A 26,052-nucleotide genomic window follows, 5' to 3' on the forward strand; every position below is an offset into this window, starting at 1 on the left:
TCATTACACAACATAATTTAAGCCTGCAATTAATGATCTTATACTAACCTGCACTACGGAGCCAATTTGAAGCTGATCAAACACCAATTTTTCTTCCTCTTTAAATGCTTCCAGTGTGACTACATGGAAGGTGAGCAATGTCGCCTTGAAAACACAGGCTCAGTGATTCATTGTTATTGCAAATGGTGTTAAATAGCAAGAGCAACCACTTTTGTTTCGAATCACCTTGAAAGAGTGAGGGCAAAGGTTATAAATTATCTTTATTATAATCCTTGGAACAGCATTCAGTATACAGAAGTTGCGATTGTTGACAAAAAATAAATTAAGCTGTAGATGATAAATTATATTAGATATATATATTTCAAAAAAGAACAATACATGAAAGTAAACCTCAATTGGACCACTTGCTCTGTAAAATATTTTGTAGGAATAGCCTGAATTTTGTCATTTACCATGCATGAAGGAGTGCTGAGGCTTTATAATAAAATGTATGAAATGCTTAACTGAGTCTCAAAGTGAATTTAAAAGAAGAAACAAAAATCATCTCGGTTTGCTGCATCCCCTGTATCATCAAAGCCCAAATTCAGTAAAATTATTTAGCATCTGCTAGTCCCAAACCATATTCGACAAGGACATTCCTCAACCAGCCTGCCATCTCGAGCAGATTGCAAACCCCAAACTTTGGGGTGCCAGAATTAAAGATATTTCCCCCCTTGAGATCATAGAACGATACCTTTTGAAGCCATTTCAAATATTTGCTCAATATTGATTGCTTTTTCAAGTTAGTCTTTTACCAAACTGACTGATTTAATGTGCAGAAAAAAATGTTTCTCAGGCAGCAACTTGATGGTCAATTATACGGGCAAGGCATTACATTTAAAAGCCCCGTCTGCTTAAATTCAACAAACTTCCACCAAAGACGAAACAACAAATGAGCAAGAACAAATCATAACAAGAAAACACAACATGCTTCTGATTGAAGTGTCACAGTTCCCTTTCTTAAAGTTCAAAATACCTTTGGATGATTATTGCACATAATAAAATCAACAGGAAGATAAGACTTCTAAAGTGACTAAAGCAACAGCAGGGGGAGGTATTACCCTAAAAACATCACAATGTTAACTATTGCTGTCAGGAAACAACCCTGCTGCACCCTTCTCTCTCTCTCTCTTTCTCTGTCTCCTCTTTTATTCAATTGCTTCCCTCTTGATACTGACAATCTCTTTAGCTACATATTGATTCTAGGGATGTCCCGATCCACTTTCAAGTATTGGTTTCCCCAGCCTTTTTAAAAAAAAAAAAGTTTGGGACCTGTCTAAACCCGGCTCCTGATACCCGATGACGGTGTGGTACACCATTTAATGTAAGCTGCACCCTCAACAAATCCTACTCTCATCACTCCTATGTGACAGCACACATTATTTTTTTTAATCGAACAAATCTTGTTGTTCCCCAACAAACTCATTGTTTTTCACCATTTATAATGACTTACAGAGTTATAGAAAGACTGCTTTGGCTCTTACAGTTTCTTAACCATTCCAGCAATTAAAAACAACAGGGGCTGTAAAAGAAAAAGGCCAAAGCAGCTCAACCGGAGGTTATATTTCTGCGTGAGGAATGTCATATGTGGCGTGAGTGTGTATGAAGTCGGGAAAATGTGCGTATCTCACCCTTAATGTATAAGACTTGACAGCTGGTAAACATGCAAGCATTAGCCCAGCATTTCACTGAACCGCTGCGCAAGGAACCATCGCCAGCAGGAGCAAGATCTAAGGTTTTTCCAGCCTGTAGCTATTTCTGTAAGTCAGATGTTTATTTAGGAATTAAAGGCTGTCCTGCAGAAAGTGCAGATGGGACAAAAGACCTGTTGTTGTCAAGAAAAACAGAGACTACAGCATCCTGAACATCATTGGCGAGTGAGTTAAGCATGATGGAATTTGCTCTGAACACTTCTCTCAGTCAGCTGCCACTCTTGTTCAGTTATGTAGAGAGCAGTTGAAACACTATTTGTTTTATTTTATGCCAAAGTACTACTTTAACAAGCCAGAAAAAACACAATTTGACAAGTTTTTTCCACTCAAGATTAACTGGAACCATGCTGAAATGTCTTATCAATAGATTAACAGAGTAATGCATGCTAGTGTTAGCCTAGCATATAGCTAGCTAACTAAACCTTTTCAGCAGGAGTGAGAAGTGAGTTTATTTAAGAATGTTGCCGTTAGAAACTAAATCTGCTGCCATTAAGAAAAAAAAAAAGGTAACGGAGTGTCTGGAAAGTCATTGGTGAGTGAGCTAAGTTTTACCGTCTTTTAAAGCTACTGGTTTTCAAGAGTATTCCAAGCAGTGATTTTATTGAGGAATCAAACTGGGATTTGGTGTCGGCAACAGCGTACTCTTAAGCGACTCTGATCAGTATTGGGGCCAAAACGAGCTGATCGGAACATCCCTACTTGGTACATTTGGTTGACGGCTCAACGCCCATGTCTCGTCCCGGCATATTTCAAACATTTATACGATACCTTCCTAATCCCTTGAATTTTAATATTTCTGCCGCAGTGCACATTTCGTCCTGGATATTCTAAAACTGTTCACCAGAAAGCAGAAGGTTTGGCTCTCTTCAACCAACCAAGCACAATGGGAGAGGAAAGGAAATCCTCATGTTAACCTCCAAACCTATCTCAGAAAGTTCCTTTCTAGAGCTACCTTACAACATTCATTTGTCCCCGTTTTTTTTCAAGCAGCGCTTTCCTCGGATACATAAACATAAAACACAAATAAACATAATAAACATATACTTAAAAGTGCCAGTGTACATTTGTTTACAGCATGACATATATTCACTGTACAATCACTGATTATATGCTCACATCATGTTATGCATCATTATAAGGATTACTAAGTAGCATAGTTTAAGTAAGAAATATTTCATAGCAAGTTTATTGGAAAATATTTGCATTGCCATGTGACGAGGAGAGGCTCTTTTAAACAAGGTAAGTGTGTTTGTGGGTGTCTGTATGTGTGTGCGTGTTTCTGTGTGTGTATCTGTATGTTTGCGTGTGACAACTTCCATACCGTAGGTACGTAGACATAAGACGTATTTCCAACAAGAAGCGGGAGTAAACTCAAATCATTCTAGTGCAGAGGCACACAAAAAATGCCCAGCCAGCATTTCAAGTATCTAGCATTGCTTTTGAACAACACACTTTCTTTTTTTTTTCATTTATCAGCAAAGCAGAAAGAAAGATGAAGAAAGGACACAAGGAGTTACTTTTCGTTTTGGAGATGGGGGAAGAGATGCATACAACGAGTGGAAACAAGCATTTTAAAGAAGAGAGGTGTCAAAACTGTGCGACTGAATGGACAAATGTCGTGTCTTTGCCTGTAGTTTAAACGTTCTCACTTTGTCTAAAGAATCATTCACTCAGGTCCTTTGAATTTGGTTGGAAACTCACTTTTTCTGATTTGGCTCCCAGCTCAGTCAATGCTTCCTTTGTTATGGCAAAAAGAAACAATAGGGAAAAAGTAGGGACTCTTAGAGCTGGACGCATGTTGAATCTAGATCAGTCTTTTACATAAGACACGCATTTCACAAACACTTCATCCAGGATTAATGCTCCACCACCATCTGTGGTAGGGCAGAAGGCCCGTGAAAATGCTCTACAATGGAAAGCAAAGTCAGTCATCCAATGGCAGAAGTCAGCATTTTCAGTGTCTTGGTACAGGTATTTGAAAAGATTGTCCCAAAAGAGAAGTATAAGACACGCAAATGTTTCCTCCCGTGGAAAGTTTGCAATTGTCTGACAGGAATGAGAAGGAATCTGATCTGAGCTCCTTCTTGCTGATCCACTTGACTGATTGCATGTCGGTCAAAGTGATTATGATGTGGACTGAGTTACCTTTTAGGCACTGAATTAATACAAGTCACTAAACTTTCTTGTCCCAGGAGGGTAAGCATGTTTTTTTTTTTTTTTTTTTGTTACCTTGAAGTTTTAGCTTCTTAATCATGTCACAATTTCCTTGGTGCCGAGATAGAAAAATTGAACTTTCTTGCGTTACTGAAACATGCTTCGGTTTGTTGGGCATTTGTCCCATTGGGATTTTTTGGGGTGGGCCGGGGGGATTTAAGGTCTGAGAAAGACCACCACTTTGTAACGGGCTTAGGATATAGAGAGATATTTCACAGTCCAAGCATCTTCCATCCTTGTCATACTGTACAGTTTGGGTAATGCTGCAGCACAGTTTTCTGAGGATTTGTCTTTCAGTCTATGTGAAGGTAAAGTAGCGTGAGAGAGAGGAGGACTATATGTTTCATTACACTCTTGGGATATGCATGAGCATCCATGTGACATCTTAACGCTCTGACTTGACTTTGTAGCGGAGAACCAGGTAGGTGGCCAGTCTGAGGATCAGGAAAAAAAAACCCAGCACCATGAAGTCAACGTAGAGCTTTGCGTCCTCTACGTCCAGCAGCTGCAGAACCTCCTCCGGCTTTTGAAATTTACACATCATAACATCCGGACATTGAAGTTCCGACCGGTTCATCCCGTAGATGGAAAGGATCACCCCCTCAAAGCCATATCTGAAATCAGACAATTTCGTCAAAGTCTATGAAGAGAGCCACATTTGAAAACGTAAAAAGTCTTTTTTATACCACGGAGACAATACCTGACATAGGAGACATAGGAACTCCACTGAAGGTATTTAGGAATTGTGTCAAAGTTGACAAAAAAGCCAGAGAAGAGGAGCACCGGAATGGCTGTGACTGGACCGACAAACGTTGCTACCTGTCAACAAACAAATCAACAGCATGTAATTAAAACAGAAATATCACACTTAGAAATTGAAATCTTTCTATTTGAAGGTTTTGGGCAGAAAAATAGACAAGATCTTTAATTTGCCTATTTTCACTTCTAATTTATTAGGCTGTTTATATTAACTCTTCTCACTACGCTTCATTGCCAATTAAAACTAGCTACTTTTTTCACTTTACAAAAGCATCATAGTAAGAGACCAAATGTTAGCATTTAATAAAAAGGAAAAAAAAAAAAAAAAACATCATACAACATGTTTCGCAGATGGCTGCACAGTGGCACAGCTGGTAGCACTGTTAACTTGCAGCATGAAGGTCCTGGGTTTGAATCCCAGCCTGGGGTCTTTCTGCTTGGAGTTAGCATGTTCTCCCTGTGCATACATGAGTTCTTGCTGGGTACTCCTGTTTCCTCCCACAGTCCAAAAACATGAGTTAATTGACTGGTGACCGCTCCAGGGTGTACCCCACCTCTTGCCCAATGATTGCAGGAGATAGGCACCAGCCCCACCATGGATGCCATTGTAAAGAGGGCAAAATGACCCATACCTGTGTACATTTGTTTACCTGCAGAGATGTGGATGCAGCGCCTATTAGCAGTCCTAGGGACTGGGCTACCAAGGCTGTGGATGTTGACAAAGCCATGAAAAGCAGGTAGCGACCCGCCTCTGGAGGTTGTTCTGTCATCCAGTACACTATACTACAGTACATTATTGGACAGATCACCTGGGAAGGACAGGACACATTCAACGCTGGTAGCTTAAATTATACACACACGTCTTCATATTTGAAAAGTAAATCAAATCTCACTTGGAACGGTATGTCAGCCATGGTTTTGGCCAGGTAGTATGCCTTAAGGCTGTACCAGTAGTTGAGATGTTCTCTCAGAAAGACGGACATCTCCAGGGGAACTGTGGAACAACAGCTCAGTTAAAAGACTTTCCACCTCGGTCAGAAAAAAACCCACACACCAGATCAATGTTTCCAGTCTCCAGTGAGGCTCGGTGTCTTACAGGTTAGCACTGTGGGCATTAGGGCGGCAAACATGAGGAACAGCATGGAGAAGAAGAGGAAGCCGGTGTTGTTGAAGACTTTGCTGGCATCATTTCCGATTTTGAGATAAAGCAGGCCAATGAGCACTCCAATGAACAGATGGGACATCACTCTGAGGTGGGTCAGCACCTTGTGAACAGAACAGTGAACCGGATTGTAAGTTTTTGAGATAAAAGGTATTTGAAAAGAGCGAATATCTTACAATTTCATTAGGAAATAACAACAACAATGTGAAGATGACAATTTTACCGTATCCCTGCATATCGTGACAAAGGTTCTTTTGAAGAGGATGCAGAACTGTGTGAATGTACTTGTGGCAAAGCTGTGCTTCTCCAGGGTTCCGGTGTCCTGTGGAAAATGGGGGCCGGGTTGTATGACAAGCAACATTAACAAAAAAAATAAATTCAGATTTATTGCAAATCTTCTCTATTCCACTCAGTCTTAACTGTGCATATTTGCTCCAATAAATACATAAATCCCCGCTAATATTTGGACAAGTGTCTGTTTACTTTTTGTTGCCATCAACAAGCTTTGAGCATAATCCTTGAGATCACACTTATATTGTAGCTTGCTTTGCTTCTCTGTTTTTGTCAACAGAATTTGTAAGTTAAGCCTATTTTAACCATGTATCATTTTATTGTATAAAGTTTTTCTATTTGCCTTTAGTGAGTCATATTTCCATCTTTCTAGGGACAACAGATGCAAAATATAGCCTAATGGCTAATTCTGGTGCATTTACAGCAATCTTAATTAATGCACATTGTCCATGGTTAATAAATAAACTAAATTAAAAATAAACATTTGATCACTCTTTTATGCAGATTTGGAAGACTTCACTTATCTTTTGGTGGTTTCCTAAAGACCCTACTTTGAAACACTGTCCACAAACTTTCATTAGATTTATTGGGGGTTTGAAAAGGCCTAATAATCCAGGAAGAATAATAATAATAATAATAATAATAACAGAAATAATCCAGGAAGCAATAAGGCTCAAGTCAGACACAAAGTGGTAGCTTCTTGAATCACCAACGTCACTTTTCACAAAGAAGGCAGTTTTACGCCAACATGGACTGAGAGGGCGCAAGAAAGAAGTCACTGCTTTAAAACTGCCAGCTTCAGTCATAAATCCGATCAGTTTTCCAGTCAACTAACATAAAGATTAACCCATTTGGCCACAATGACAAGAAGGAGGTTTGGAGGAGTGGAAAATCAGGGTTTTAGCCCTTAGGACTGTATTAACTGTCAAGCATGGTGGCAGTAGCATCATGATGGGGGTCTGGGTACACAGAATTGGATTGGATAATAAGGAGGGATGACCATCCCAGATCCTTTAATTTCACTTTTAATTATGATAATTGAAACTTGGGCAGAATTAAGTGTTTGGCTGCACAGTTTTTGTTATGGCTACAAAAACTGTGCAGCCAAAGTATAACTTGCTAAGTAACATTAAACCAAATATTAGTGGATAGTAGGTGTGAGTATACCATCATATTCAATAGAATTTGAATATGGGTTCCCATCAGGCTCATTTGTCAGATTAAAAATAGTTTTTTTTAAAAAAAAAACAACCTTTAAGAAAGTATTAAACATATTTTCATTACTATTCTAATGTTAAATTAAGTTTTTCATTACATTTAAGCACAAAATCATTATTACTAACAGAAATAAGGGCTTTAAAACATCAGTCTGTGAGTAATTAATTAATGTAATGTGTTTACCGTAGTTAATTGGTTACTGAAACAAATTAACTTCTTGATAATATTCTAATAGTTTTGACCCGGATGAGAGCATCAGAAACTAAAGTCATGTACATGTTACTAATTTTAGAAAATGTGTGTTTTAAGACCGTTCTGTTCTGAAAGAAACAGTTCAAATAAATAATTAAAAGCTCAAAATGAATACGACATGCCTATGAAGACAGTACCTTAGCCGCTTAACAGATCCCCTGTCATTCTTCAAGCTAAACGTTTAGATAACGTACACAGCAGTACTCAGTGTATAAATAATGTATGATATTCCTGCCCCTCGTTTTTGACCCAGGATGGAAGAATGATGTAAACCATTTTAAACAGCAGAGTCTATGTCAGAAGGGTTAAAGGGTTTGATATACTGGTAAGCAACTCAATGGTTCCCAGTGTAAAAGGTTCTATAAATCTTACATATAAAGCAAACTGTGTGAGAGTGAGTCCTTTCGGCTGCTCCCTTAATCAGAGGCCGACATAGCAAGTCATTACAACTTGCACACAAACTAGCCAGTGTTTTATGCAGTAAGCCTACAGCATATTTCTTAATTTTATTCACTGCTAAATTGTGTCCCAATTTAAGAATCGGCACAATAATTGAAATCTGTATATAGAATGAATTTGTTCTTAAATGGTTAAATCAAGCTCGATGTCTTTAAAAAAAATGTTGCTTACAAGGAGTAAAAACTTGTCTTTTGGTACAGAATGTCACTACTTATTCTGTATGTTTGTAAAGAGTGAAATCTGAGCTAATCTTTTAAATAACATACAAGGATGGGTGAGCTTGGACCCATGAAGTCTCTTTACCCTGGATTATGTAACGAGAAAGGCTACAGAGTTCATACGATAATTTGTCGCTGCTGGAAATATTGATTATCTATAATCAAAGGATAAAACTGCATTTCAGTTGTATGTTGCCAAGTCACTGATATCACTTAAAATGTAAGCAATGTTTTTCTAAAGAGATGATACTCTTCAAATGTTGATCTGCGGAAAGGCATCTTAACATTTCAATAAAATGAAGTTTAGTTTTTTTTTGTTGCACTTTTCATTTTTTTGGTCAACTATTTTAAAAATAAATGCTTGTGACTCTAAAAGACTTTGAATTTCATACTGTTGGTCACATATCTTCTCACCATAGACTGTGAGTAAAAATAGGGGAATATAAAGGGAGAATACAAACTGACACACGGTTAGTACAAAATGTCCTCGCTTTGGGTACCCATATGTGTAAATGTATATGAAAGGTCCAGTATCCTGTCTCACTTACACTGTGACACTGCGACGGACAGGAGGCGTCGCTTTTGTCTCTAGAGTTCTTCTTGCCCTCCTCTGAACACAGTCCACCCTGCACCGCCTCAAACAGCACTGGGTTCAGGTCGCCGTACTCCCCTGACGCCACCTCGATGACTGGGTGCAGAAACGGCAAGTTAGTTAGAACAAATACAGCGACAGCATCCCCACATGTACACCCGTGGCTTAGAGCACTTTTCTGGACTTACTGAAATCAGCAGGATTGTGATATGTTGGACAGTGAAGGTTCAGGTTCTTCAGATAAGGGATGAGATAAGGGACCGTTCCCTTGTAAATGCACTGACCCTGACTGAGGATGTACAGCTGGGGGTTGGACAACACACAAAGACACACACACACACACACACACACAGTCAGTAGACTTCCCAACAGGCGGCCTCCCTGAAAAATAGATCAATAGCCGGCAAAACAAAAGAACGGGACATCGACTGCCTTGCTTCCTCAGCTGTATAAAATGAATTACGCCAAGCTGTGCTGTCCCAGTCTAAGCCGCAGCTAATGGAGGCACTGACGTGTCCGGCAGTAAAAGCACTCAGCCTACCTTATCAAACATCTCAAAGAGCTTGGCACTGGGCTGATGAATGGTGCAGATGATTGTCCGTCCTCCCTGAGCCAGAGACTTCATGAGTGAAACGACCTGGAAGCATGATGCGCTGTCCAACCCGCTACGACGGATTGTTAAAAAAAAGGAAACAGGGAGATCGTTTTGACTAGTTAGGGGTGAGTTTAACTGGAAATACTAGCAAAGTCAGCAGGTAGGAATTTACCTGGTGGGCTCATCGAAAAACATGACTGGTGGATTATTGACCAGTTCTAAAGCGATGGCCAGTCTTTTACACTGACCCCCGGATAGAGCGTTGGTGCGTGTCTGAGCACATTCCTGAAGACCCAGGGCTGTCAGGATCTCATCCACCTTGCATGCAAGTAAAGAGAAAAGGTGAAAAACAATCTAGCTTCTCTGATTTTACCCAGTGTGGGATTTTAACCTTAAAGGTTATGCGTGATATATTTGTATAGTGACGCTTTGGCCTTGCTGCTCCTCCAATCAAGTAAATGAAGAACAAAGACAGCAAACAAACAAACACAAAAAAATCCCAGTAAATTATAAAGTAGACATTTAACCAGATGAGGACATTTCCCGCTCTTTAACAAATGAAACCTACGTTGTAGTTACTAGTAGTAACAAATAGCTTATTTATTGATTCTATTAGTGATTAGATATGATTAAATTTTCATTGAAGTGACAATATTTACGTTCTGAGAATGAATGCATTTTATAAAACATTAATCTCCATCTCTATATTATGCAATTAGAGCTCACTGACTGAGTAACAGTGTTTACTCCTTCAGATTGGTTAATGATAGGTTTGAGACTGATGAGGCAACAGCAGGTCTTCTTAATGAGACTGATGGTTTTTGAAACATAAAGTGCTGTACATATAATTCAACATAGTCCATCATTTCCAACACTGTTCTGCAGAAACCCGTGTTGAGACAACATATCTGTCGCCCTCACAATGCTTATCTGGACCATGTAACACTGAAAAGATGTAGTGATTTAATGGTACAGCTAATTATTTAAAAAAAAAACATTAGAAATGTTTATCTTAAAGGGCCTATATCATGCAAAGTCAACTTTTATGACCTTTTAATTATGTTATGATGCGCTTCCTTCATCAAGACCATGCCCAAAGTGATGTTTTGTTCAATTCATGCATGTCTGAGTTATCCTGGTAGTTTTTTCTCTCTGCGCAGCAGCTGCTCCATGTCCTAGAAATGAAGTGGCCACAATTGGTCTATGCAGAGCGGTCATTATCCACCCCCTCTAGGAAGTTACCCACCTTGACCATGCCGCCTCTGCCCTATAAACAACACGCCCACTTTCTGCAATTTCTGTGCGGCAATGTGAGACAGAGCGCGACCATTTGTGGTCAAAGTTGAGACAAAGTGACTCTTTTAGCACCTGATCTGCACGGTGACAGCAACTGCTATTTTGTTATCTATAGATATGTCGTGAAAACGTGTTTTTGTCAACAAGAGGTCGCTGACTGTTTTCAGCCTTCCTAAAAAAGAGCCGAATTGTCAGAATTGGTTGGATTTAATTTTAGGGAGCATGCTAAGCATATGTTTGTCTGTGACCGTAGCGATGACAAGCAGTAGAACCTCCCGATGGAGAGGACAGAGCTGCAAGTAATTCAAACTGTTTGCGAAATTGTAACAGTAATGTCAAGTTGCTGCAGCGGCTCTAGGGCGAAATGGGCGGCATCGCAGTGAAGGCAAGCGTCTTACTTCTGGGTTGGAAAAAACAGAAAACAACTAATATTTCATAACAAATGAATACTCTGTAGGGCCAAAGGCAATATTTCACCATATATATGCCTATATTTGACTTTGGAAGGCTAAAAAAGCACGGTATAGAACAATACTATCCGTATTCTCTTATTCATGACTGCCAATATAATTATAATGTTCTCAATCAACATATTCCGACTTACAAGTTCTGTTTTGACCTGCACCGACTCGTTCAGCTTCAGATGGGCGGAAACCTAAAAGAAAAAGAAAGTAAAAAAAACTGAGAAAACTCATCACAACTTCTGCCTTTGTTTTATCTGCACGTTGATATTTTAGCATGATTTTATTTCAACTGCTTCACCATCATGGCCTCCCTAGCAGTGAGGTGCGGCAGCAGCATGTCGTCCTGCATGATGTAGCAGGACATCTTCCTGAAGGTCCTCAGGTCCCTCGGCCGACCGTTCACCAGGATGGTGCCCTTCATGCCAGTTTCCCTGTTTCCAAACGTGAAACCATTTCAGGAGTCTAATACGTGTCTGCTCATGTAAATGTAACAAAACCTGCGCAAAACCAGCCCTATGCAATAATGTATTCTTCATACGGCTCTGTGTAATCTTCATGCAGGTTAAAAGGCTCACCTGTAACCTGCCAGAATATTCATCAAAGTGGATTTCCCAGCTCCAGAGGGTCCCATGATACCAATCAGTTCTCTGCTGCAGAATCTTCCCGACAGACACTTGAGGAGAGCTTTGTAGCCTGATAGAGAGAATGAAAAGTCAGTCAGTCAATCATTCATTAATTTTCTATACAAGCTTTATCCTAATGAGAGATACTATCAGCCGGGAGGAGGGGTGCGTTCTGGACAGGTTGACAGACTCCTACTGCTGTCACTCATTCACACGGGTGCAAATGCTTTGAGTTGTTCTTACAGTCGTCCTGCAACAGTACGAAAAATACATTTGTGTCCTTCCAGCTTGCCTTAGTCTCTCAGTTTCTTCAGATTTCAGTCAAGTTAATGTGAACCTGCAGACCCTTGAACAACACTCCGATTCCCATCCTGTGGATTCCAGTGGACATTTGGTTTTAAAGAGCAGCCTGACAGAGGAGGCGCTTTTAAATATGAAGCGGAAATATAATCAAACATGAACAAGTAGCTATAGGTGTGAAAGAAAGAAGCTAGGCAACAAAATGTCTTCATAACCTGTGGACACTTGCCCGTTTTATTACTTCACAGCCACAAACTTCAGTGTTTTTTGTTTGGATTTTATGTCCTAGACCAACAAAAAGTAGCTCACAATCATAAATTACTTAACAAATAAAACATTTAAAACATGGTATGCATTTGTATTCAAAGTAAACACTTTGTAGAAACACCTTTTGCTTTAATTATAGCCACAGTTTTGGAGTGTATGTCTCAGCGTTGAACATCCACAGACCAATATGTCTTTGCTTCTTTTTTGCAAAATAGTTCAGATTGGATGGAGAGTGTCTGGCAGCATCAGTTGGTCCCACATTCTCAACTGGTTCTTTCTGTAACATGATGGCCTTTGATAATAATAAAAAAAACATTCCATTACAGCTCTGATTACATGTTTGGAGTCATTATTCTCCTGATTACTGTTGGGGTCAATATTCTGCCCTATGAGGATCATATACTGTAGATGGAAGAGTATTTACGCCAGATGCTCTTCGAGAATCCAAAAGTCTAAACCAATGACGCCCATTTCAAAGACGCTGACTTACCCTGCTATGCATAATATTAAAAGATTTTGGGACCAAATTTAAAATAGCCTAACGAATATATTTCATTAATTTTATGAATATATATCATCCATCAACACAACCACTGTGCCTGAATTTCAAACTGACGTCTAGGTTTGGCCTCCAAGTCAGGTTGGCTCGGGTTTCTGTGATGTGTTTGCACCAGGACCGCGAATCCTCAAGTGCAGTGGGAGCTACTGCACAATTCAATTTAGAGCTGACATAGATTCTGAAAGCTGTCACCCATGTCTCCTCTCCCTTGAGCATCTCTCCTGGGTCTGCACAGACCCTTCTTCCCGTCTTGAGCTGGATAATTGGATGATCTCAGTAAAGCTGCACGCTCCCTTAAACCGTCTGCCAAGCAGTGGCGCCCCCTCCTCTGCCACATAGCTATTACATCAAAGAGCCTCCTCTCAGACTCAGAGGGCGCGGGCTGTCAGTGAAGCAACCATACCCTGCCATGAGCCGCATACTGATGATCTAACCCACCGCTGTAGGTCGAACGTGGTGTGAGTCTCAGAGCTCATCCTTCTGTCTCAGAGAGCCAGAGTGCACGTCAGCGCGTGACATCACTATCAAGCTCAGTCCTAACCACATCTGACGGTGTTTACTCTGTGATTACAGCCTAAACTCCTGAGATATTTCAGTGTAACAGCTAGACAGATTTTTAGAGGAAGTGTTAAATGTTGTATCACAACAGGAATGGAGCCACAAACGATTCAGGTAATCCAGTCTTGGCAGATTTTTAAAACGGAGTGGAGCCAATAAAAAAAAAATAACCATATGGGTTACTTCTCAGAAAACTATTCAAACCCTCAACAGTTGTCCCATCACAATTATAAACCTCTGTGGATTTTAGTGGGGATTTATGTGTTAGATCAACACAAAGTGTTGCCTGAGATTAATTGAAGTCGTTGATCTTTTTTTGTGCTACTTATGTATTTGAATCACAGTTGCGTTAATTCTGTAGCAGTTGTGCGTGTGTGCGGTGTTTACATGGCATGTGGGAGTTGTGGCTTCCTTGCGGCAGAAATTTTTAGACCTGTCAAAAAATATGTGGCCAAGCTTGGCTGGTAATAAAAGCAAGTTATTTACCTGTGGCTTTATGCCTTCCAACACTACTGACATAAAAGGCTGATATACAATAATGCAGTGGTGTCCAGCTCTGGTCTTCAATGGCCGGTATTTTCTGGATGTGCCCCTTCTCTAACAAAGCTGATCCAAAAGGCTGAATTACCTCCTTGACACTCAGAAGCCTGACGATACACCATTAAGTTGAACAGGGTCTATTTTCTTGATCAGCACCTTTTCAGTCTATGGTGAAGTTTAACTCAGTGTTATGATGGTGACACTTAACTTAATGTAGAAAGTTATACTTGTGTTCCAGTATCTTCTAGGTGATGACAGGCTTGAGCCTTGATTGTTCTGGAGTTGTTATTGAACATATGAACCCATTTTCCGTCATCAGAGTTTTTGGTCAGCTTGGACAGAGCTAGCTGTTCCAGAATCGCAATGATCCCAACCACACATCAAAAGTGGTTTTGGAACAGATAAATTAGGCTTCTGAGATGACTTTACCAATATAATTTAACTGTTGTGAACTATTTTTAAAAGCCAGGTCTGTGCCAGGAAAACAACTAATTTAAACGAACTCCAGCTGTTCTGCCAAGAAGAGTGATCAGATATCTATGCAGAATTACACCAAAAGCTTGTATCTCAAGTGTTTTTGTTGAAATTCATTGAAGCTGTTTGCTGTGTATCCTTCCCAAATGGAAACGAATTACACTTCTAAGGCATCATCATCGTTGAGCTTTGAATTTACATTAAATACTCATTCCAAACATTTATGCACCTGATGCTTGCAGGCCAACTTTCACAAGGTGTCTACTGTATGGTACAACCAAACAGGGAAAAGCGTTTTGTTTTAACCCTTTGTCAATTCACACTAAAAGGTTGTAAAGTAGATTTCCTCTTCGTGTTCATCCTTGAATAGATAAATATCAATGATACTTTAACGATAATTTTGTAAACTGATTAAATCAGCACTGATTGCCTTCACCCCAGTCACATGCTGAAGCACGTGGGTTGCGATGCATGACTAAGAGAAGTTGAACCATGGAATATTCTAAGAATAAACATGAGCTGAAATTTGTGCTTCCTCTCCTGAAAAACTGAGATGATGAGCACAGGTGCAGAGAAGCAGCTCACTGAATCTGAAGCAGAAATGTAAACATTTCCTGCTCTCTCTCTCCCTCCTCCCTCCCCTGTCTTTCCCTGTTCAAAGCCCGGCTTGAGTTTCTCCAGATATATCCCGTGGGATACCCTGAACATGAAAATGGGTCACAGCAGCTCCATCCAGAGCAGCAATGGATGGCCAGTCTGACAAAGGAAGAGCCCGTAACGATAAATGCAGATGGAGGGCGGCTCACCCGGGACTCGGTCCGACAGCTCTAAATTTACCGCCGTCACATAAACTTGTTGTTTTTTTTTGTCATCTCCTGGTCATCGCAGACCTTTAGTAGCGTGACTCATTAGCAGCGAGACACTGACTCAAACTGTGGCACTTCAAACGATAAATGACATCATGAGTTCTGGGATTATGATTCATACAATCCTTGTTTCTTCCTTTTTCCTTTCCTACCACCTGCATAAGCGTTGTCTAATTCAGCTCAGTTGGAAAGAAATGTGAGCGTTTCCCCTCAAAGAAAAACTAATGTCTAGTCGAGTAAAATGACAAAACAGAGTGATATTATTATTCTATGTTGGAACGCAAATAATTTACAGCTCTGAGCAGACCCTCAGGTGACTTAAATACATAAATAAACATCTCTCTTTTACTGGAAAAGGAGTGTCTGTAGAGTCGGACGATCATGACTGCCGCCATAGGCCTGTGCTGTGTACAGATAAATGCTGGTGCTATCCGTGGTCCTGAAGCTGTGATTATTTTTCTTAGTCCATCTCCCTGCCAGTTTGACCTTTGTTTCATAATTCCTCGCTACCTTTTGCTACTAAAACTGCCTACATTTGTTCACAGTTATAAAATAATTTTATTCACAAAAACAGTAAAAGAATAATCACTGTATAAGAGCAACAAGATTTTCAGTGAGACATAATCCTATGGCGCAAGTATAACTGGATTACTATATAATATCCCTTTAGCATCAGTGCTGCTGAAAACACACCCGGAATAGAATAACCTCCAAAACAAACAAATTTAGGAGAAATATGACTACATACAGTGGTAGTTGTGACCATGAATGTGCAGTGAAACCAGGTGTATGATGCTGCTACTGGCAAAAGTCTATTGTTGTGGCTTACTCTCTTTCTGTCTTTTTACTCCAAAAGAAAGACAGCTGTCAACATTTTAATCCTCAGAGTGTTAGCTTGTTAGGACTCACTGTTTCTTTTAATGTGAATAATCCTAAAGGGATTTTACTCTACTCAGTAAATTAGACATAAAACACGAAAGGGTAAAAACCATGCATAGTTCAAAACTACCAAAAAAATCAACCTTAGTCTGATGTGAACAAAACTGTTTCATTTTAAGTCACAGAAGACCTTAGCAAACTTTATATGTTTATATTTATGATGATAGAACAATTTTATTTATTCTAGCATTGCTCTCAAACAACTGGTTGGCATGTAGGTAGTCTCCAATAGCTGTCATGGAGACTTGGCGCCTTTCATTCCCGCAGTTCTCTCACAGTGAGCTTTTTACCTCCCTTACCATCCTGCTCACTTTACATACTGGCAGGATAATTGTGGATCCTCTTCCAGCCTAGATGCCGGTTTCTAAAAGAAATGGCCCTCTATATCGTGTCAGATTCATACCCCAGCAACACACAAAAGCACCGATTAGAAGTTCACAGAAACACTGAACAACTTTTAATCTTAACTTTTGTTTCTTCTATTGAAAAAGGTTCCTTACATTGAAAAGCAGCATATTCCTAAACATTTTTCAGAATGAGATTACGCTACCACTTCATTTCTGATGCTATTTGAATGCCTTTAAAATGTCCTGATCTAAAGCTAACCAACAGAAACTAGCTCAAGCGGATTCATAATTCTATTTTACTCCTGGGTAGACACAACATACACTTTCCACCCAAAGGCATTCACTGACCCATACAAATTATTGAATTGAGGTGCTGCAATCACAGCCGTCTCCACAGATGTATGAAACACAGCACTTAGGCATCTAGACTGCCTCTACAAACATTTTTTAAAGAAAGGTTTGCTCTATGATGCCACCTGTGCAAGCAGCACAGTCTTCGTAAAATAGTGAGCCACAAAAAAAAAGGAAAAGAAAAAGGAGAATGTTGTAGGACATAGTGCACAGAGGTCACCAACTTTATGGGTCAATAGTTACAAACCTCCAAACTCCATGTTGTCTTCAGATTAGTTCAGGAATATTTCCTTGAGAGCTTCATATAGCAGGGGTTGGCTGGGCAGCTGTTTCAAGTTTTGCATCAAGTGCAAGGCAAAGCACACCTCTACTGAACTCTAAAGCAGTGGAGATGTGTTTTATGAAGGCGAATCACGCCTCTGTGTCTTACTTTCAAATGGAGTCTGGTTTGGCAGTGGTAAGGAAAAGTAAACTCACCTGACCAGTGAAAAGGTTTAAGCTGAAAGGATTGTGGTGTAGGGATTTTTTATTTGTTTATTTAGGGAATTTTGCTTGGCTCTTAGTTTTTATGCTTCCCCGTATAGTTTGGGAATTGGACCTTCCTGTTCCAACATGACTGTGCACAAGTGCACATATCAAGGTCTGTAAATGAGCTAGTCTGATATAGAATAACTTGACTAGCATTAACAGTATCCCGACCTCAGCCTGACAGAACCTTAGAAAGCACCTTAAAAAAGGAATTGGAGAAGAAACTGGGAGCCATGCCTTCCCATCTAACATCAGTGTCTGTCCTTGTGGATGTTGCCCTTAAAACATGATCCAAAACTCCCATTAAAACATTTTTGCAACTCGTGGAAATTCTTTCCAGAAACTGTCGGTGTGTAGACAGTTGAGTAATTACTGTACTTTTGGAAATATAATGTAACAGTCGCTTGAGGACAAAAACTGACTGTCAGAAATTAACAGAGCAATATTAAACCGTCTTTTAGTCTTTACACAAACAGAGGGGCTTTCAGTCAAGCAGCATTTATGTTAAAAGATTAGTCATCCACTGACAACAGCATATGTCAAATAATGCCATTTGCTAGTCCTTACACAATAGAAAAAAACCCAGAAAGGCTTATAGATTATGTTTGGTTTATGACCAGAACGGTGGCTTAGTGAGATTAGTTATAAAAACAAAGCAGCAAAAGTCTTATAAAGCTTTTCATGAATGACTGAAACAAAAACAAATAAAGAAGAGATAGCTTGCTCGGTTATCATTAGCTGGATGAGTTCAAGCAAAACCTTTAGAGAAATATTTCCAAAAGCTGTAAAAACGACAGCGAAAAATTCAGTGAGACTAATGAAGACAGACGGCATCAAATGAATCAGTGCTCAGCTCCAGGACCCATCTCTGATCTTTCCACTCGTCATGATCCTCCATACATCCAGGTTGCACAACGGAAGAGTAAACACTCCGCTGCCAGACTTTCATAATGTGCATCAATATTACACAAGACTAAAAATAACAGAACCTGCAATACATCACCGCGCAAACATCTCACACCATGTGGAGAATGTAAACACACCCTGCAAAATCCACACAGCCACAGCAGCCAGGTTTGACCATTTGCAGAGGGTGAGTTCTTTGATATGCAGATGAAAAGCTGCAGCTTAATCATTACTGAGGGTGAAGAGGTCATATATAGTTCATGTGATCACAATGTATTGATTGTGTGCTGGACTCCCAGCCACCGCCTCTTGTAAGAAAACACAGGCAAAACAGATGCAAGGAGTGTGGCGACCTGCAAGTGTAAATTATTTACTATGTCTAAAACTCTGCTGATTGCAGCAAAGCTTGCAGGCAGGCACGCTTCTGCATGGTGGAGGTCTGTTAGTCAGCACATTTAACACCCAGGATAGGATGCATTTCCCCCGAAATACAAAACAAAGAAAGGACCACAAAAAAAAAGAGAAAAAAAAAATCTGAAATGTCACAAGAGCTTCTGAATGCAGTTTTATGTGAGCCGAGCATGCTGTACCTCTCCTCTTCCACCAGGGGCCTTCCCGGATGGTATAGGACACCTCGTTGAACTCCAGGTCCACAGCGGAGCGCCGCGGGAGGTGGGAGAAGCGCTGAGCCTCAGTGATGTGGTTCTCCACCTTCTTCAGGTGGGTGAGCAGCGGCGCCTCCGGGGGGGCTCCTCCAGGGAGCTTGGTCTCTTCCATGGGAATGCTGACCGAGCTAGGGTCCAGGGTTTTCTCAGCCATCCTGAAAGGCTGCAAGAGAAGCGAGACTTAATTAATAGCTTTTTAGTGTTTTAGCTATAGAAATTAAATGAAGAGTGCTTTCACACGCAGTGTCTATTTTTTGTTTTGATGAATTAGATAAGCTGTATAATAAAAGTATTCTCTAATAAGGGTCGTGACTTATGTGTTATTACATGGGATGAAATGCAAAAAGACCAACTGGATAATTGCCATATTGAATATGTTACAGTTCTTTTTATGTACCGTCTTTGAATAATATGAAGTATTTTATCAACTAAAAGAGATTAAACTGAGATTTTCCACACTCTTTTACATTCTCCCCACAAAACCTCAAGGTATTTCATTGGGATTTTATGTGACAGACCAACAAAATGTAGAGCGTGATCCAAAGGGGCAACTGGTTTTTAAAACTCTTTAGACAGAAAAATATTAAAGATGCAGACTAGAATCTCTAGTCAGTCTCCATCACTCTGAGACCTCTAAATTTACTCCAGCATCAATTACCTTCACAAGTCACTTCATTAGTAAATAGAGTCCACCTTTGTCTGTCAATCTCATTGTACATTTAGATGTTAGTAATCAAAGCGCATCATGAAGATCAAGAAACGCAGCAGACAGATCAGAGAGAAGGTCGTGGAGAAGTTCATATCAAGGTAAGGTTGATACATTTTTTTTAAAAAAGAGGATGGCCCAACTGTGAACGTATTTAGCTGTCCACCTAAATTGACATGTTGGGCAAGAATAGTATTAATCAAAAAAAAAAAAAAAAAAAAAAAAACGACTCTGGAGGAGCAGCAGAGATCTACAGCTCAGGTGGGACCATCTGGTAGTAGGACACACTTTAACTTTCATTGTAGAGCAGCAAGAAGAAAGCCAGTGCTGAAAGGAAGTCATAAGAAGTGTTGCTTGCACTTTGCCTCAAGCCAGGTAGGTAACACAACAGGCAGGGCTTTGGTCATATGAGACCAAAATTGACTTTTAGCCCGCAGGCAAAAAAACAAACAAACAAAAAAAACTATTGATTGCTGTGGAAAACTGCATTTTATCTTAAGCACACCATCCCCACCTGTGAAGCATGTTGGGGGCAGCATCATGGTGTGGGACTGCTTTTCTTCAGCTGGGACAGGGAAATTTGTAATGGTTGCATCTAAAAACAGGGCCATCCTGGAGGAAAACCCGTTGGATAAGCGTTGAGCATTGGGCCGAGGTTCACATTGCAGCAGGACAACTACCATAAAATACAGCTGGAGACTGGCTCAGTCAAAATCCAGACCTAGATCTAATCAAGAATCTGTTACAGATACTCCCTATCAATTTGGATAGAGTAGAGACACACCTCAAACACTCTGCAGCTGTGATTGCAACGAAAGGTAGTTCTACAAAGTACTGACTCAGGAGGCTGTGTTCAAATGTCTCCAACACTTTGAAAACCTTGTATAATTTTTTCTTTTTTACTTTCATCCCTCTATCCATTCTTTAACACGTCTTTCCCTTGTGGGGTCTGGTGCCCAGCTGTCAATGGGCAAGAGGTGGGGTACACCCTGGACAGGTCCTTTTTACTTCCTTTAATTCAATTCAATTTTATTTATATAGCGCCAATTCGCAACACGTGTCATCACAAGGCACTTTACAAAGTCAAATTCAGTCAAATCATACAGACAGATTGGTTAAAAGTTTCTGATCTAAGGAAACCCATCATATTGCAGAGTCTTGACAAGCAGTATTCACTCTTCCTGAAATGTAGCCCACATCGTTTTCAGGACACCACCTAGACAACCAGCGGTTGAATGATGACATGCCGCGAAACATGTCATCACTGATCACATCAGGCCTTATCCTTTGCCAGAAGGTTCAGGTAGGATTTGATGTCGCCCGTTCTGGCCCCTGGCAGGCATTTGACTATCGTCCATGGAGAGCGTAGAGCCACAATGGACAGTCGTCTGCATTGTCCATGGCTTTGCAGCAATCCCTCATACTGAGCATGCATGAAGCGACAGTGGAGAGGAAAACTCCCCATTTAACAGGAAGAACCCTCCAACAGAACCAGGCTCAATGTCAACGGTCATCTGCCTCGACCGACTTGGGGTTAGAGAAGACAGAGCAGACACCAAAAAAGCACAGAAGCACACATTGATCCAGGAATCCTTTCTATGTTATATGGTAATAGCACATATAAAAGCAGGAAATATAAAGTCATCTGGGTTTTGATGTCATCAAGACATGCCTGTAGTCGAAGTAGTTGATTGGATTCAACAGGATTTATTGATATGTTATCAGCATAACAGCGGAAATGAATCCCATGCCGTCTGATAATTTTACCAATCAGGAACATATATTAAACTTCACATGCATTATTTTGTGTGGGTCGGTTACATGAAATCCCAATAACATTGACGTTTGTGGTTGTAGCGTGACAACATGTAAAAGGTTTTAGCCATGAAATCGTTTGCAAGTCACTGTATTCGGTTTGATGGCACCCAAACAAGGTGCTAAGCATGATCTGACAAGCATTTAGTCTTTGGAGCAGCCGCATGAAAGGCAATGAGATTGTGAGTGTAAAGATCTGGTTTCAGTCCTGCAGCACACTTACAGTCCGCTACTGCTGATTCACGTAAATTTCCCCCCAGACCAGGCTGCCTGTCTAAAACGTGATGCGGCGAGTGCTCAGGAATCCATAAGCTTTTCAACTATTTGAAACAAAACTGAGGAGAAGAAAGTAGATCAGCGGAAGTCTGTCTAAACCTGCTCTGTGATGGCGAATAAATCTAAGTTGTCAGTTAGAAGATAGTTGTTAATCTGTAAAGAGATTCATGCAGCAGCGAATCGATTTCTGCCCTCCGTCACAGAGTCCTAATCAAATTTAGGACACATTTGTACACATGAAAGCACTGCGTAATGAATCCACCTGGCAGTTTGGCTTTAAAAAAAACCTTTTTCTGTTGCAAAACGTTTAACAGGTTATAGCAAAACTATAGCATCTCTAATGCGCTTTACAAAATGCATCTAAGACTCCAGCAGACTGCTTTGGAAATGACATGAGCTTAACAACATGAGAAGTAAAATGTTTTTTTTTTTTTTTTTTGTGCACTGAGGTAAGCTTTTACATGTCGTAGTGCCCGGGGAAGTTGGTGTTACACGGTATCCCTTCAGGTCTGAACATTTGGTATCAATGAAGGATTAAATAGCTTGTTTCTAACCAAATACCACAACAATACTCCACCAGACCTCAAACTTCTTTCAGTGCTTTTCTGTAAAAGCACTTTAGATACAGATTGTCCCCTGAAGAACAATATGACATTGTCTGTCTCTTCCTTTGTTTGTTTTGCTGTGAGCACAGGCTTCTAATGACATTACATATAGCATAAGGCAGATGATCAGAGTTCTTTTGTGTACGTTCACTTGTAGCTTTCTTGTTTTCCTATTTTGTCCCCTGCATGCTTCCCTTTGCCTATATCTGCTGGTACAACTGAATTTCCCCATGAAGGAACAACAAAGGAGGCGTCTACTCTATTCTATTAATGTTTTTAATAAAATTCCTACCTCAGAGGACTTTATTTGCCATCTAGCTACAGCAAAACGTTTAAATTGTACTTATATTCTCCTTCAATTCAGACGCAATAAGCCCACGTCGTCAAAAAGAAGGCTACACAAATACGTTACCTAAAAATCTATCTTCAAGCAGATACCTTGAAGACATTGTATGAATATCAGGAACATTTGCCAGCAATTAAACACATGGAGCAGACTGCAAAGGCCAAAGATGATTATGAGAGATCTTCGGGGATCATTACAAAGCCAGGGTATAAAAACCCACAACGATCTAGTCGATGCGTTCCATTAAAATGAGTTTTCGAGTCCCAAGAAGGTTTCCTGCAGAACTGCTGCATCACCTGCTATTTCCACTGGAAACAAATGGCAGGGCAGGGATAATTATGAGGAGCCAATGCTACTAGTTAGTCCCATCATGCATGCTCCTGTGGGGGGGAGGAAAAAAAGGCTACACCATTAGCATCATTACAGTCTACACCAGAGGAAGGAAGAAATGAAATAGTCCCATCATCGGGCAGTCTGAAAGAAAGAAATTGTTTGGCTAAACTGTTGTGATTTAGTTCAGACTGCATGCGGTTCCACTGTGCTGGCAAATCATGTAGCTAATAGTGCTGACAAGCAAAACAGTGATTTTATTTGGTTTAGAAGTGATGAAGACTACATGCCAGGGGACCACACAAGTTCCAAGAGCAATAAACAGATTTTAACCAGTTAAGTTTCTGAAGACAGTCTTTGTCATCATCACCGCTTCAACTTCCTCCACAGCAGCATCCATCCTGGCTTGGAAATCACTCAGCCTTGCTTTCATTACCGATATACTCATGTTTGTGAGAAAATAAAATACGCCACTGGATTGTGTCTTTAATTCGTCAAGGAATACAGTCCTGATAACTGCTTGGAAACCACTCTTTGAGCTTTCCCCCCCACTGTAGAGCAACAGTTCACAGTAGGGTTATGGTAAAAAGAAAGCACACCTTTCCATTTTTTGGGGTTGTACTTACTTGTTTTGTTTTTTACACACTTTTCAACTTTTGGCTCCATCTTTCTTTAAATTAATCACCGGAGACATAGCAGAATCTGTGGTTTGTGGTTTTTTTGGAAGCTTCAGAATAGATCTGAAAAGCTTCGGAAACTGAACAAGACTTCACAAGGAAACCCTAGAGAGTGTGTCTTCTTTTGGCGATGGCTGTAATGCCAACGTGCAGAAACAAGGTCCAATCACCCACACAGTCATCCTGTCGTACTTTCCTGACCTATCACCCGCACACATGCATGGTCACACAATGTCCCGCAGGGCTGTAGTACTCTCCAGCTACTATGGCCCACTTCAGCCATATTAGCATGATGAAGTAACTTATGTGAGAATAACAAGTGATGAAAATTGACTGTGGCTTTTTGTTATCGATCACGCTGCCATTAACGAATCACCATTATCAGTCCGGCTATAATCCATGTCCAACATAGACAGGCGGACTTTAATGGCCTTTCTGACAGACAGAGAACTCCATGTTCAGCTTCAAGCAGCAGGACATGTGAACGGCACAGGGCCATCGCAATATTGGGGTGGGGGGGAGTTGCAATCAAATTAACCAATGCAGCGGTGATTCAGTGCCCTGCTATGACTTCTGATGTGGCAATCACCTGTTAACCTGCAGCAAACACAAGCACAACTACAGAAACGGACAAACCAGGGAGATGTTTTAGGCTCTATACTTTGTCTGGTTTGGGAATACGTCTCTGAAGCAGCTTTAAACGGTCAGCTTTTAGGTTGGCCATTGCATGCACACGCTCACATGCAGACATGTAACGTACTTATTATACAGTGTCTTGAAAGGACCAGGTGAGCAGCTCAGTCCTGGTGTTCAGTTGATCTCTTCGGATAAACCAGCCCAGTCCTTCAGCATCAGATCTCCGGCAGTCCCGGACGGGAATAATAAAATAAATAAATAAATAATAAAAAATAAATAAACAACCAAAACAAACAAGATCTTCACAGAGTGTACCACAGTCCAGCTACAACCCGGATTGATTTCGGGGCAATAAAGGACCGAGCAGTATTATCCTCATCAGCATCTCTCGGGGTGCGGCGCTCATCATCCCGCATCCTCTACAGCAGCAGCAGCAGCAGCAGCAGCCCCTGAGATTAAAATCATGTCCGGCCCGGCCTCAAACTAGGACTGCATCCCAGAGACTCGTCAGGGCAGCGGAGTGCAGATCATGTTTTTTTTTTTTTTTTGTTATTAATATTATTCCACCCCCTCCTCCGAAAGATTACTCCACTCATGAACTGCGTCCAAAAACATCCCGAGCTTCGACGTGCATGACTGTCTCCAACCAACCAGTCCCCCCCTGCTGGTATCTGGGATCAGAGCGACAGCGCCGGATCGGACAGACGCCTCCTGCTGCAAATGTCTCAGCAACACCAGCTGCAGCCTGACGGAGCAGCCGCCGCGTTCCTCTTTAGCCGCTCAGTGCGTCTGCGGGGCGCGCACCGCACGCTGGCTAGGGATGGATGCAGGGCGTTGCTGGGATGATGCTGGAGGAGGAAACATTAGCTTTGGTTCTGTTCCCGTTCCCAATCCCGACTGCTCCTAAAGTGGAGAGTCCATGGGTTAACCATATTTCTTGCTATTTTCCTAACCTTTCAAATAGAAAATTCCATCACAATCGAATCGAGCTCAATCACTGCAATAAAGTTGCTGAGAGAAAAACAACATATTTTTTTTAATTCCCGGGATGACTTGAAGTGTTCAAAGCAAATCGTTTAGACAAAAAAGCCTATTATATAGGGGCATAATATTCAGACGTAATCCGCACAGATGAATCGGTTCTGATAGATTTAGCTTCGCTACATGACTGCTGACAGTCGGAGTAAACATGAGGGAGTTTTTTTTTTTTTTTTGGTCTGTCTCTTTAAATGGCGCACCTGCGCAGCTGCCTGCTGCTGATGCTGCAGTGCCCGGGTTATTTTCGGTAAAATAGTCGGGGTTACTCGCGTTCAAGCGGGCCCTACACGCCTTACATCACCCACTGGGAGGGAATCAAGCCCATTTTCAGCCAATCGCACCTGCTTCTTAATCAGACTCGTTTAAAAAAAGAGCTCCCAGGTCGCTCCCTGAGCCCTTTGAGCCCTCCAACCCATCTACCCCCCCTAT

General features: G+C 40.8%; 1 protein-coding gene across 1 annotated transcript; it reads right to left on the reverse strand.

The window, feature by feature from the left end:
- Nucleotides 1–3,207: 3,207 nt before the first annotated feature.
- On the reverse strand, nt 3,208–25,700 carry abcg4a (ATP-binding cassette, sub-family G (WHITE), member 4a). Its single transcript, XM_012867222.3, has 15 exons — nt 24,710–25,700; nt 19,120–19,357; nt 11,847–11,964; nt 11,570–11,702; nt 11,412–11,462; nt 9,684–9,829; nt 9,458–9,581; nt 9,105–9,219; nt 8,873–9,012; nt 6,110–6,208; nt 5,821–5,989; nt 5,618–5,718; nt 5,375–5,533; nt 4,666–4,784; nt 3,208–4,579 (listed from the first exon to the last, which is right to left on the reverse strand). The coding sequence occupies exons 2-15, from the start codon at nt 19,346–19,348 to the stop codon at nt 4,351–4,353; spliced, it is 1,932 nt and encodes a 643-aa protein (XP_012722676.2). The 5' UTR covers nt 19,349–19,357; nt 24,710–25,700; the 3' UTR covers nt 3,208–4,350.
- Between the last annotated feature and the right edge of the window lie 352 nt (nt 25,701–26,052).

The sequence above is a fragment of the Fundulus heteroclitus genome, chromosome 11 (genome assembly GCF_011125445.2).
Source record: "Fundulus heteroclitus isolate FHET01 chromosome 11, MU-UCD_Fhet_4.1, whole genome shotgun sequence".
Lineage (NCBI taxonomy): Eukaryota > Metazoa > Chordata > Actinopteri > Cyprinodontiformes > Fundulidae > Fundulus > Fundulus heteroclitus.

What these genes read in the sequence shown, in the direction of transcription:
- abcg4a (XM_012867222.3), bottom strand. Translation starts at nt 19,348, where the DNA reads ATGGCTGAGAAAACCCTGGACCCTAGCTCGGTCAGCATTCCCATGGAA. An exon ending in TCACAATCCTGCTGATTTCA is followed by an intron (nt 9,013 to 9,104) that starts GTAAGTCCAGAA and finishes TTCTGCACCCAG; the next exon opens with TCATCGAGGTGGCGTCAGGG. An exon ending in AATGCCCACAGTGCTAACCT is followed by an intron (nt 5,719 to 5,820) that starts GTAAGACACCGA and finishes GTTGTTCCACAG; the next exon opens with TTCCCCTGGAGATGTCCGTC.